Raw genomic sequence first — 14,569 nt, 5'->3', positions numbered from 1 at the left:
TATAACATAATAGTCAGAGGCTATTCATTAGTTATTCAATCTGTAATTGAGAATCTCAGCTGAAGACAAATCAAGTATCAAATACCTAATGGTTAGGAAAAAGCTATACTTGTAGTAGAGTTACAGAAGAAAAGTTAGAATGTTTTATAATTCTGATTTTTATGTTGCTTGGTTCCCCCTTAGATTCTCTTAGGATATGTTTCTCAATCTCAGGAACACAATAACATAGTTAAACAAAAAAGTTGCCATTTTTAAAGAAAGCATGTTCTCATATAAAATATTCAATGACATAAAATTCAAGATTTGAATTTTTGCCAATTCTGAAACCAAGAGTTAATAATAATACTAACATTTATAGAACACTTATTTAATACCAGACATCGTGCTAGGTACTTTACAAATATTATCTCATTTGACCTTCAAACTATCCCTGGAAAATAGGAGCTATTTAATTATTCCCATAATATAAATGAAGAAATTGAGGCAAATAAAAGTTGACTGATTTGCTCAGGGTCACACATTTAGATAGTGTCAGGTCAAATATCAACTCAGGTCTTCTGACTCCAGGCCCAGAATATCATACTGTGTCACCTAGCTGCACCTTTTGACAATGTATTTCAATTTCCTCATCAATAATAAATTGGCAAAGAGGTCTACAGAAGAACAGAAATGAGTCAGTAATCTTTAAGGTTATGGAAGAAATATATATTTTTAAAATTGTGCTCATAATAATTTCCATCAATATTTCTTTATAGTATCTCAATCACCAAAATTTTTTTTCCATTTTATTTAATTCCACTGTTGGACATGGTCTGAGCCCTACAGACCCCTTTCCCTTTCACCTCAAAGGGGACTCCTTTATAGGTGGCAACACACTGGTCATTAGTGATAAGATCGGGTTGGATCTGCTCCCAAATCTTCTTCTTGGGATTCAGTTCCTTCTCAGGCTCTCCTAATTAAAAAAAGAAATAGTTACAATGAAAAATAAAAATTATGTAAGAACTTATTAGTTATGAGAAATACTTTTCAAGGCTAACTTTAATCATCCCAAAATCTGTGCTTTCATAAGGGTAGAGCACCCCAATACAAAATGCAAATAGCTCATCTTGAAGGACAATGTGTATTCACCCTAATGAATATACACAGTACTTGTGAAAATGTTTTTAACATAATTATATAAACTCCAAAAGGTCAGGGACTATTATTTCTGTCTTTATATTCCCAACATCTAGCATAGTACCTGGGACACAACAGAAGTTCCAAGAAATACTTGTTAAATTGAAATGAACTGTTCAAGTATGTGCTGACCAGATAAATTCCAATTTAAGTTCATTCTTTTGGAAATAATGACTTGAAAAGAAAAAGGGAATGAGGAACATGGGGATATTTAAGATACATCACTTATAAGAAGGGTTTTGAGATCATTTACCATAAGTAACAAAGTAGACAAATTCTAACTAAGTCTTGACCTTGCATCAAACTTCAAAACCTGAAAAAATTTTATTAATTACATCTTCACTAACCAACTTCTTTTCAGAATTTTCACAAAGTATCATATCAATTCTACTTTGACATCTGGCAAATCAGTAGTATTCTAGCAACTAACCTAATTTTTATAAGCTTGATCAACTGTGTAAATGACCTCTAATAATACCAAAGACCAATCCCCTGAGTGTTTTTACATAAAAGCCAGAGGATTTCTTTGGATCTTTGGGACTATTAATTACTAATTAATCTTACAAAATTGCTCATAATTACATAAGGTTTGGCAAGAATCAGCTTGGCAGAAGAGAAGAAAAAACATAATTATCTAAAAAGTAAAGCACTCACTAAAACTGCATAGATTATGTGCTTTGAGGGGGAAAAATGGGTCCAGATTCGCTGTTAATTTCTTTTTATATTGGGTTAAAACAAATCAAGGTTCAATCCTTTGGAATATATTCAAACTAGCAAAGAAAATTACTAGTGAAATTAAAATTTCCTCTATTGAATTGATTATAAATTGAATTCAATTTATAAGAAAATTGATTTACTTCTTTTTTCATAAAGTGATATTGGAGAAAAATTCAAAATGATTACAATAAATTATAATGGCCTCCTTTTGACAAGCTAAGAAGTTCAGAAATGCATTTTCAGTTGGCATCAAGTGGGTAGAGATGAGCATATTTCCTGCCCTTTATAAAGATTTTCCAGTTGTTACACCGAAGATGAATATATGTGTGTATGTATAAATATATATTAGAACTTTTCACACCAATTACGCAAATTATTGAATAGTTCATATCTCTATGGTTCTTAATCATTTATAAAATATTTGTCTAAGAACACAATTAGAGGTATGCTGTGCAAGTTCTATGATCCTTATTTTATAGTTATACTTAACTACCTTATATATAGTCACAGTTAATACATTCCAGAGTTAGGAATCAAAGTCAAGTTAGCATTTTTCCACCAAACTATAATATTTTTCCATTTGTGTGTCAACAGAATCAATCATCTTACAGATTCAGAAAAGAATAGTTTCCAAACCAAAATACTTCTGTACACTTTCTTCAATATTAGTTAATGTTCTTAAAACATTTTGTTGTTCAACAGCATGGCTGGAATCCAATCCAAATCTCAAGGAAATCAAGTATTTCCTTTGTCTCACAGCTACCATATTTTTGGAACAGTTAATTCTGTTTAGTGTTTTAGGGGCCTGTTACTATATTAAAATTTATAGCTTCACAAATACCAGGCAGTACAAAAGGAGAAAAGGGGTGAGAAGCAGGACCAGCAAAAACAACAAAACATTCATTTGTCATTTTCAAAGCTCCATTGGTGCTTTTGGCTTTCTACCAGAAAAAAAAAAATGACTATAAGCATATAAATTATAGCCTTTTCTAACTCAAATTGCAACTCCCAAATTTGATCCGATGCAACTTCTACATCATGTTTATATATATATATATATAATTTATAATAATTTTTCTAGAATCTGAAAAAGATCAATTGAATAGTAAAATGCATTAACATATGAACACCTTTAAGATATGGAAGAGATGCTAACAAAATTGAGAAAGACAAGACAAAATTCTCCCTAAGAAATAAATGGTAGAATTGTTGTTTAATGTAGTTTAGTCATCTCAATAATGTTCTACTCTTCACCTCATTTAGGATTTTCTTAGAATACTGATGTGCTTTGCTATTTCATTCTCTAGCTCATTTTTACAAATGAGAAAACTGAGGCAAACAGGGTTACAGGGTTAAATGACTTACCCGGGGTCACACAGCTAGTAATAAAATTTGAACTCAGGAAGATAAGTCTTCCTGGAATTCTATATGCTGTGCCACCTAGTTGTCCTGGTAAAGTCTTCTGTAAACTATTGGTAGCTCTTACATCTTAGAAACACTGTATGAGGATGGCTCAAATATGTAAGCATAGAAATGAGGCCCAGTGGACTTTACTCTCTAAATTAAGGGCTCATTAAGCTATACAGCTTGGCTGATCATATAAATGGACTATATAATAATTAAAACTGTTCATAATTAAATTCATAATTTATATATAATATATAATATAATAATAATATAATATAATAATAATAAAAATTCATAATTTAAAAAGTTCAGATGATGATTTGCATTATTGTTGTGGGAAACTTGGAGCTGAATTCTCCTTTACAAATATGCAATTTTTATGTTCCCTTCTTATTTATTTTAAGGCTAAATGTTCAAGGAAGGGTACATGTACATCAGGGACAAAATGAGAGGGGTACTGCAATACATTAGCAGTTATGACAACAACATAGGGTATTACTGAAAGAACATTTCATTTCAACAATTTAACCTATAAAATAAGATGATGAAAGGTGTTTTATAGTGCTATCCAAATTGACTCTTAAGGCAACTTCTAAGTAAGTGAATGAAAAATGCCACTGACAATAACCAATACTAGGCATTGGACATCCAATGCCAAAAAAGAAACCGTTCTTCAAGGAGATTGTATTGTACTGGGGGAGACAATATGCAAATAAGCAAACACAAAATATGTACAAAACAAATATAAGACAATTTTAATTTTCTTTGGGGGGGAGGGAATGTGAGAGTGGGATGCAGGGGCATGAAGGGTTTAAGATGGAATATTTGGAAAGGTTTCTTATAGAAAAAGTGTCACTTCAGCTCAACTTTGAAGGAAACTAAACAAGAAGGAAGGAAAGAAGGAAACTTCTAAGAGAAAAAAAAGAGGAGAGACAGAGAAGTAATTCTTAAAAGTAATTACTTTAAAATATAGCGCATAGTAATGGAAATAAGAAAAAAAGTAATGGGAAACAGAAGACATCTAAAAGTTTCACTTTAAGGACAAATCCAGCAAAAACATGCTGGGTTTTTAGAACTAGAAATTTTTATTCTATTTTCCCTTACCATATCAGTTTTATAATAAAAAAAATTTTTTAAATTGTTATTATACTTATATGGTTTGTGACTTTAGAGTCAGAGTTCAATAAATATAATCTCCTCATGGGTAGGGAATTTTCTGCTATATATATTACAAGCACTAGTGCTACAGCTCCATTCAACAGAGTGAGGCCTTGCCAGCTCAGAAAATTTGAGACTTTTAATGATTACCTGCTTCTAAATCCTATTGTTAACTTGGTTTTTTCAGAAAGGAATAGGATGAGGATTTTATAAAACTTGCTCACCATTGTAATGTTCATAGAACATGTGGTGTCTCAGATACTGGTGGGGGATCTGGTTTTCTGAGAATACATGCACAACTATCCACTCACCACATACAAAACATATATAATAGACCTTTACTATCTGATTCTTTTAGGCAGTCTTCATTTAGGTGTGTGGAGCTGGTTAGAAAAATATGCAGGTTTTAATTCATATTTCTTCTTCATTCATTTAATCTATATACCTTTATAATTATGACTTAAATGTGCAAATGTTATATTGGTTCCTGACTAAACTTTTGGGTGTTATTGGCTCTGTTCTGATAAGAGAGAACATGAAAATACTTAGCTATTTAGAGTGGCTAAAAACGCAGCCTCAGGGTCAAAAAACCTGAGGAGCTAAGTCACTTAACTTTCCCAGTTAGTTCTCTAAGTCTGAATTGCAGAACTGAATTAGTTTTCTCACAGAGAATTCCCAAGGCCAAATGAAATCAAGTTCATAAAAATAAACCCCCAAAACAACAAAACCAAAACTCAAAGAAACCTGTATAAATTATCTTAAAATTTCTTAGCTAGTTATCTATAACAACTGTAAACGAATCAATCAAATTCCATTGATTTCTCCCAGCAACTTTTAATTTTCACACATAATACATTTTCCTCTAGTCAAGATGACGTCCTCTATATAGATTTTTTGTGTCCTATAATTTCTAACTTCTTTCTGCAAAATCAGCATCTATTACCTATAATTTATTATTTTTATTTATCCATTGCTTGCTTATAAGCTTATACATTCATTTACTTTTTATATTTAAACAATTTATAAAAACATTTAAAAAAAAGTTTTGAGTTTCAAATTCTATTCCTTCCTTCCTCATTCATTTATTTTTGGAAAACTATGTCTCTCTATTTTAAAGAGCCTGAGTTGGAAATGCAATGACCATTAATGGGCCCAACTACTACTGACTGGAATGAGAGTTTTAACAACTGCTTTGTTCCTGACTTGGATTGGTTTGATCCTCCTCAGAAAACCTAGTGATCTCTCTCATTCTTTTGGGCTTATCAGACTGATGCTGGACTTAATGTACATATCAAATCTGCTTAGTCCACTGTAGTTCAGAACTTCTCAGTTAAAGGAATTCCCTAGCTTCTTTTCCTCTAGTGTACCACCAGACTTGGTTTTACAATCTATTACTGTTTTTAAATTTTTTATATTTTTAATCCATGCAATAAAACAGGTATTTCCACAACATAGTATATATAAAAAGTTAGCTGCATATACTACAGCAAATATATTATGTACAACTTCCTATTTCTTTTAAATATATGTCATAATGTAAAATTTCTTTTTTTCTTCTTTCCTCCTACACCTCAACTCCCTAGAGATGGCTATCATTAGACATTGTGTGTATGTGTTTATGGTAAAATCATTCTATTCATCTTCTATTTATTAGTTCTTTCCCCGAATGAAGATAAACATCTTGCTTCATGGTTCCTTTGTAATTAGAGTATTTATAATAATTAAAATGACTAATTTGCTCAAAGTTATTCTCAAAAAAAATTACCACTATTGTATAAAACATTTTTTTGATTCTGTTCATTCCACTCTTCATTATTTTGTCCAAGTTATCCATGTTCTTCTAATACCTTAGAGCTCTTCATTTCTCAGATATGGTTGTACTCCATGACAATTATATACAACCTGTTCAGTCACTCTCTATTTGACAGGCATCCCTGCAATTATCAGTTCCTTGCCACCATATAAACAGCTACTACAAATATTTTAGAACATATAGCCTTTTTTTCCCCCTAATCTTCTTTGGAAATAGACTTACAGTATTATTGCTGGGTCAAAGGGCATGGGTACTTTAATGATTCTTTGGGCATAAGGCCAAATTACTCTCCAAAATAGTTGGATGGCAAAAATGAATTTAGTGTTTCACTTTTTCCAAAATCCCCCACTTTGTTTCTTTGTCACATTCTTCTTCAATCATTTTTACCAATCTGATAAGTGTAAATGATATCAAGGCAGTTTTAATTTCTCTAATTAATAATGATCTAGAGTATTTTTTCATGGTGATAAATTGTTTTGGGGGTTTTTTTCCCATCTAAAAATTATTTAGCTGAGATGAGACCTTTATTGAGAAGCTGTCTATAAAATTATTTTCTCAATTTTCTAATTTCCTTCTTATCTTGGCTACATTTGTTCTATACGTACAAAATCTTTTAAATTTCCTTCATTTACTTAATAAATTGTTCACCTATCCATAAGTCTGATAATCAATGTTCTTTAAATTTTCTTGTACTATCTTTCTTTATATCCACGTATTCACTTTGCCCTTAATGTTGGTAAATGGTATAAGATATGGGTCTATGCCCAATTTCTGCTATACTGCTTTATAGTTTTTTCAACTTTTTTTATTTTTAACCAAATAACAGATTCTTGTCTCAAAAAACTCTTTGCACTTATCAAATACAAGGTTATTATATTTACTTGCTGCTGTAAATTTTGTCTGTTCTGTCCCACTGAGTTCCCTTTCTATTTCTTAGCCTATATAAGATAGTTTTAACCACTGCCTCATAAGATCCAATACTGCTAACCCTCCTTTCATGTTTTGTTCATTAATTTCTTTGATATTTTTGATGTTTTGTTCTTCCAAATGATCTTTTTTACTATTTTTTCCCCCCAAATTCAGTAAAATACTTTTTCAGTCATTTAATTGGGATGGTATTGAATATATACAGTTTAGGTAAAACTGCCATTTTTATTATATTAGCCTCATTTTATAGAAAGGGAAACCTAAGCTGACAACTGGCACCCTTCCAAGTGTAAACACAATTTGGAAGGGTTTGAGGAGGGAGGACTGGAACATTGGTTATTTCAACCTCAAAATCAGTTCTATGCTGTTATCTGTTCAAGCTTCCTTTCAGGCTCAGTACAGATATGTTCCTGAACTCCCTATTTTAATATTTACTTTTTCTCAAACTATATTATATTTCCTTATCTATGAACAGGCTACATATCACTTCCTCATGCTTTTCTGTTTTCATCTTTGTTTCATCAGATCCTAGCACCATACCATGCTCATAGACGTTTAACTGATGTAGACTATAAATCTTCTATCAGATCATTTCTACTGGAGAAAACTCCAATCAAACAAGTAGGTCTTTTTCTAATTTTTTTATGCCTGATACATAAGAAAGTCAACAAATTTAATGGAAAGTTAAAAGTACTGTCATATATACTAAGTTTAGTATAAAATTAACCTTACTCAGGCAAGCACTGAAATGTTTCTTATAGGATCCTTGACACACAATTTCACAGTATTATTTAATGTTTACCAGGGAATCCCTCGAAAGTAATTCTGTCTCCAGGAACAGTTCCACTGGGAGGATCTAAGATTTCCACCTTCTCTGGTGAACTAGCACACATCAACATTGCTTGAGATACCACTCCTCTCATCTTTGCAGGTTTCAGATTACAAAGCAAAATCACCATCCGATTCTGCATCTATAGAAATGAACAAATCAAGATGATCAAAGGTGAGGTAAATTTTATTTAAAAATACTGATTATAATAATAATGATAATAGTTTAAAGAAAACAATGTCTTTTTGTTTTTAAAGATTAAAAAATAACCTGTGAAATTAAAAATTGGAAATACCTTCAATGTAGAAATAGCTACCACTACCAGAGTCCAACTCTGATATTCCAATGTGCTTGGAAATGACTTAACAAAGCTACATAATTGTTTAACTTTAAAAACGAATTTGTGATTCTTTTTCTTGACATTAAAAATACATATTTTTAGAGTTTGAAAGTTTTTATCTTAAAATGTTATGAAAGACAAGTTTTGACTTCCTTAATGTCTAGTTACGACCAGTAACTAGTTTGTAGTAACTCAAAATTCAAAGTAAGCAGAAATAAACAGAATTAATAAACACAAGGTGTTTAAATCTAAAAAAATTTTGAAATATAGTATATAAGTATTTAATATGTATGGGAATGCCTGCCATCTAGGGGAGGGGGTGGAGGGAAGGAGGGGAAAAACTTGGAACAGAAGGGAGTACAAGGGATAATGTTGTAAAAAAAAACCACACACACACACACAAAAAACTACCTATACATATGTACTGTCAAAGAAAATGTTATAATTATAAAAATTAATACAAAAAAATGTTCAAAAAAAAAAAAAAGAAATATAGTATCTAAGATTACACAAAAAGATCTGAATAATAAGATAGCCACAATGAGAAAATTACCCAACATCAAAATTTCAATTCACCCCTCAATCAAAATTATATTTAACTATAGGAACTATTAAAAAAAAATAATAACTTGGCAAAGGAAAAGGATTGCAAAGGATTAAATGCATAAATGCATGATAAAGGGGCAGCTAGATGGCATAGTGAATAGAGAACCAGTCCTAAAGTCGGGAGGACCTGAGTTGAAATTTGACCTCAGACACTTAAACACTTATAGCTGTGTGATCCTGGACAAGCCACTTAACCCCAATTGGATCAGCAAAAATAAATAAAATAAAAATGTTAAACAAACAAATAAATAAATACATGATAGAATGTTTTTGAATGCAAAAACAATTTTAATTTGCCATGGTACTTTCGTTGTTGAGAGCTTAAATTCTTGCCTAACATTCTGGAGATATTAATTTAGATCTTAGATCTCCTTTAACTTACTATTCATTTTTACAGGAACTGTAAAATGCTTTATAGAACCAGGAAACAGTAACAGACCAACTATTGGTATTACATTTATAAAAACCAAACCATAAGTTTCTGTCATTTTTACAATTCAGCCAATTTAAAAGTGGAATTCAATTTTTACTCTTTAAATATTTCTTATATTTTAAATTATATAAATATGTAACTTTTATGCACTCAATTCTTCCCATTTAATAGATGGATAACAAACATAAATCTTTTATTTTTTATATAACTCAACTACCTAACTATCCATTTACTATGGAATTAAAGAAATATGGAGTCAAAAGTATACAGGAGAGTAAAGTAAAACTATTATTTATTTTTAAACTGTCTTTTCTATAGAACACTTATCCTGGGGATTGTTTTGTTTCTAGGGATGAGTTTTTCCTTGCTCCAAGTTCTTTTTAGGAAACAAAATTTTCCCCTTGAATCAAAGGATGGGTAAAGTTTTCCCTCTTAGAATTAGTGGCCAATTGCCTTGGAAAGAAGATAACTAACTAGGATGTGAATGCCAGGTAGAAACATCATATACAACACAGCTTCTTAAACTGTGGGTCCAACCCCACATGGGATTGTGTAATTAAATGAAGGGTCCCAAAAATTTTGGCAACAGTAAAAGGTTTCTGAATACAATGATTAAAATTTAATTCAAAACCAAACACAAAATGAATCCAAAGTGCTTTTGGCTGGGCTTGTCCATGTTGCATCTCATAGTCACTGTAGCCTTGATTCTTAACATACAAACACAAGCACTTTGTACTGTGCATGCACAAAAGACACCAGAAATATTTCAGATTTGATATGAGGTCATGTAAAAATTTCTCAGGTGATAAGGGGTGACAAGTAGAAAAAGTTTAAGAACAAATATGGAATGCTATCAAGAACAGACTAGAGGGGAGGGAAAGAAGGAAAAGAAGCAAGCAACTAGAATTAAGACCCCTAGCAAGGAAGATTAAATAAAATAAGACGCAGGTAAAGCTTCTACGCTTAGTAAGATTAAAAACCTAGGGGGAAAAAAAGTGAGGTATAGATAATGAAATTCCTGAGTCTCTTCCCTGAACCTTCCCCAAAAAGAACATGGAAGGCTGACTCATCATCCTTATCAAAAGCTCTAAAACTCTGTTCAAAACAGAACTCATTATCTTTGCCTCTCAAATCCCATTCCTCTTCCAAAGTTCACTAATTTTGTTGAAGGCACCAGCACCTTCTGAGTCTCTCACATTTACCACTATGGTTTTATCTTTGATTCTTTATCCTCTCAACACACCTACAGTTTCCAAATATTGATTTATAGACACTAAGAACAGAAATCAAGTATTTTAAGAACTGCTATGCAGTTTTGTTGTGGCTGGCCTTGGAGAAGAGGCAGGTTTTAGATCTGTATAAGAAAAGCTTCATAAACATTTGAGCAGTCGATAAATTCACAGTTTAGTCTACAGAAGTTGCATATCTTCCCCATTTCCCCTACATTACTGTCGACAATACAGTAGATGAGAGGCTACGTTCAAGAAAATATTAAATTAGAAATATTGAAGATTCCTTTTCAAAGGCTGTGAATCTTTTGAGTATACAATCATCCTCTTGGTCATTATTTTTGCTGAGGTAAGGAACTTTAAGATTATATTATCTAAAGTTCACCCATAAAGTTCTAAATTTAAATAGTACTGGTTAGACTTAAATTACTCTAATGATTTCCTATGCTAATGCCTTGAGGAAAAAAAATTATTTTTTCAAAATTCAAAATGAATTCTCAATTATTTTCTATTATATTATCATTACTTATAGCTTTTGCTATAAAGCAAATATAAAACAATTAACAGAACCTAAATATTTTTCTGTTTAATATACCAGGTGGTAATTGTAATAATGCCTCACATCGTAGTGTAATTAGTCAAGCTCAAAAAAAATTTGATTACAAAAAGTGAAGAAAATGAAAAAAAAGAAGATAGTTACTATTTCATGGCTCCAAGCTCCAAGAAACTTAGGTGCTTAGGATTTAGCTCTAGAGCTGGGATTTCTAACTCTGTGTAGCTCAAACTCACATTTAAAAAAATTTAGGAATAAATCATTTTCAAAAAAATATAAACTATTGAAAAAATGTCTAAAATAATCATTATTCAAAGAATATGGTATATAAATACAATGTTACTGTACTATATAGAAAGACTATGCGAAATATTTGGGAGAAATAAGGGAGATGTGCATAAAAAGCAAAGGGTGAAAATAACATGCACAATGATTAAAAACATCAACTTAGTCAACTTAGATAAAATTCTAATCAAATATGCTTCCTTCCCAAGGTAATCAATAATCTGTTGTTTCCATGAACATCTTTAATAGGAGCTGCAATCTTACATTTCTACCAGTGAGAGATCACAACCTATTTATGCTGTAACTTGTATCTAAATTCTCCCCTCAATCCTACCAAAGGGATCCACTTCACCTGGGAGTTTTTATCTTGGTATTTATTGATTATCTTTATTGCTCCTATGACATATCTTTCTATACTACATGCCACTTGTCCTGCAAAATTTTTCATTGGCAACATGTTGCTGTCTGCCTATATGCCACAGTGCTCTTTGTGTGACCTAAACTTTTGATTCTATAGAGACTGTGGTATTCTATACCTTCTAGCTATTATCATACTAAGAATATGACTGTTGAAAAGGTAGGCCTTTATTTCAAGAGAAAAAGTGTGGGAGTCATTAAAATACTGCACAATTTCTCAAAGGCAATACAGATTGTTGCTCTATTCTTCCAAATAAATGAGCTCTTATCAGATAACTGACTATATGCAGTGTTTGCTCAAGATATAGGAACTGATAAAGCAACTCTATGGGTTGTATATTCAAATAAGTATTATTGTCTGGATAGAGGAATTCTTTATTTAGATTGGCCAAATCTGTGAGTTATCAAAAATCTAAAGGAGTCTTTATAAATATCAATAAACAAAGCCAAAAAATATAGTTTTCCATCTATATAAACTTCTCCTCTTCTACAACCCCTATGAGAATAATCTTTTTAAGCACCAAAGTCAACCCTAATGAAGCTTAAAAAGGAAACAAAAGGTTTTCACAAATTATATTGTCAATACACCATATCTTTACAATAATACTGACGAAAGATACCATAAGATTTCCCTGTGCTAATTTTTTTAAACTATAAAAATGTTTTTGATACATACTAAGATAAGATCAAAATGGGTCCAAGATTTAGGCATAAAGAATAAAATCATAAATAAATTGGAGGAACATGGGATGGTTTACCTCTCGGACTTGTGGAGGAGGAAGAAGTTTGTGTCCAAGGGCGAACTAGAGACCATTATTGATCACAAAATAGAAGATTTTGATTACATCAAACTAAAAAGTTTCTGCACAAACAAAACTAATGCAAACAAGATTAGAAAGGAAGTGACAAATTTTTATAGTTAAAGGTTCTGATAAAGGCCTCATCTCCAAAATACACAGAGAATTGACTTTAATTTATAAGAAATCAAGCCATTCTCCAATTGATAAATGGTCAAAGGATATGAACAGACAATTTTCAGATGATGAAATTGAAACTATTTCCACTCATATGAAAGTGTTCCAAATCACTATTGATCAGAGAAATGCAAATTAAAACAACTCTGAGATATTATTACACACCTGTCAGATTGGCTAAGATGACAGGAACAAATAATGATGAATGTTGGAGTGGCTGTGAAAAAACTGGGACATTGATGCATTGTTGGTGGAGTTATGAAAGAATCCAGCCATTCTGGAGAGCAATTTGGAACTATGCTCAAAAAGTTATCAAACTGTTCATACTCTTTGATCCAGCATTGCTGCTATTGGGCTTATATCCCAAAGAAATACTGAGGAGGGGAAAGGGACCTGTATGTGCCAAAATGTTTGTGGCAGCTCTTTTCATAGTGGCTATAAACTGGAAAATGAATGGATGCCCATCAATTGGAGAATGGTTGGATAAATTATGGTATATGAATGTTATGGAATATTATTGTTCTGTAAGAAATGACCAACAGGAGGAATACAGAGAGGCTTGGAGAGACTTACATCAACTGATGCTGAGTGAAACGAGCAGAACTAGGAGATCATTCTTTCAATGCTCTTGGATAGGCCGAGCGAATATAATAAAGATGACAATACTCCCCAAACTAATCTATTTATTTAGTGCTATACCAGACTCCCAAGAAACTATTTCAATGACCTAGAAAAAATAACAACAAAATTCATATGGAAGAATAAAAGGTCGAGAATTGCAAGGGAACTAATGAAAAAAAACTCAGAGGAAGGTGGTCTAAGTGTACCTGATCTAAAGCTATATTATATAGCAGCAGTCACCAAAACCATTTGGTATTGGCTAAGAAATAGACCGGTAGATCAGTGGAACAGATTAGATACAATGGACAAAAAAGGGTACATCTATAGCAATCTAATCTTTGACAAACCCAAAGATTCCAACATTAGGGATAAAAATTCATTATTCGGAAAAAACTGTTGGGAAAACTGGAAATTAGTATGGCAGAAATTAGATATGGATCCACACTTAACACCATATACCAAGATAAGATCAAAATGGGTCCATGATTTAGGCATAAAGAGGGAGATCATAAATAGATTAGAGGAACAGAGGATAATCTACCTCTCAGACTTGTGGAGGAGGAAGGAATTTATGACCAGAGGAGAACTAGAGATCATTATTGATCACAAAATAGAAGATTTTGATTACATCAAACTAAAAAGTTTCTGTACAAATAATACTAATGCAAACAAGATTAGAAGGGAAGTAACAAATTGGGAAAATATTTTTAAAAACAAAGGTTCTGACAAAGGTCTCATTTCCAAAATATATAGAGAACTGACCATAATTTATAAGAAACCGAACCATTCTCCAATTGATAAATGGTCAAAGGATATGAACAGACAATTCTCAGAGGAAGAAATTGAAACTATATCCACTCACATGAAAGAGTGTTCCAAATCACTACTGATCAGAGAAATGCAAATTAAGACCACTCTGAGATACCACTACACACCTGTCAGATTGGCTAAGATGACAGGAACAAATAATGATAAATGTTGGAGGGGATATGGGGAAATTGGGACACTAATACATTGCTGGTGGAGTTGCGAAAGAATCCAGCCATTCTGGAGAGCAATCTGGAATTATGCCCAAAAAGCTATC

The 14,569-nt window shown here is 31.8% G+C and overlaps 1 protein-coding gene across 8 annotated transcripts in view; it reads right to left on the bottom strand.

Moving 5' to 3' along the window:
* Positions 1–683: 683 nt before the first annotated feature.
* AIMP1 (aminoacyl tRNA synthetase complex interacting multifunctional protein 1) overlaps positions 684–14,569 on the bottom strand; it is a 45,503-nt gene continuing 31,617 nt past the window's right edge. For all 8 annotated transcript variants that reach the window (XM_074272842.1, XM_074272843.1, XM_074272846.1 and 5 more), the window contains exons 6-7: positions 8,001–8,169; positions 684–952 (exon numbers count right to left, since the gene is read on the bottom strand). In XM_074272842.1, the coding sequence (XP_074128943.1) occupies positions 786–952; positions 8,001–8,169 (336 nt within the window). In that variant the 3' untranslated portion in view covers positions 684–785. The remainder of the gene's footprint in view (positions 953–8,000; positions 8,170–14,569) is intronic.

The sequence above is a fragment of the Sminthopsis crassicaudata genome, chromosome 6 (genome assembly GCF_048593235.1).
Source record: "Sminthopsis crassicaudata isolate SCR6 chromosome 6, ASM4859323v1, whole genome shotgun sequence".
Taxonomy (NCBI): domain Eukaryota; kingdom Metazoa; phylum Chordata; class Mammalia; order Dasyuromorphia; family Dasyuridae; genus Sminthopsis; species Sminthopsis crassicaudata.
This window is presented reverse-complemented; position numbering and strand designations above follow the sequence as displayed.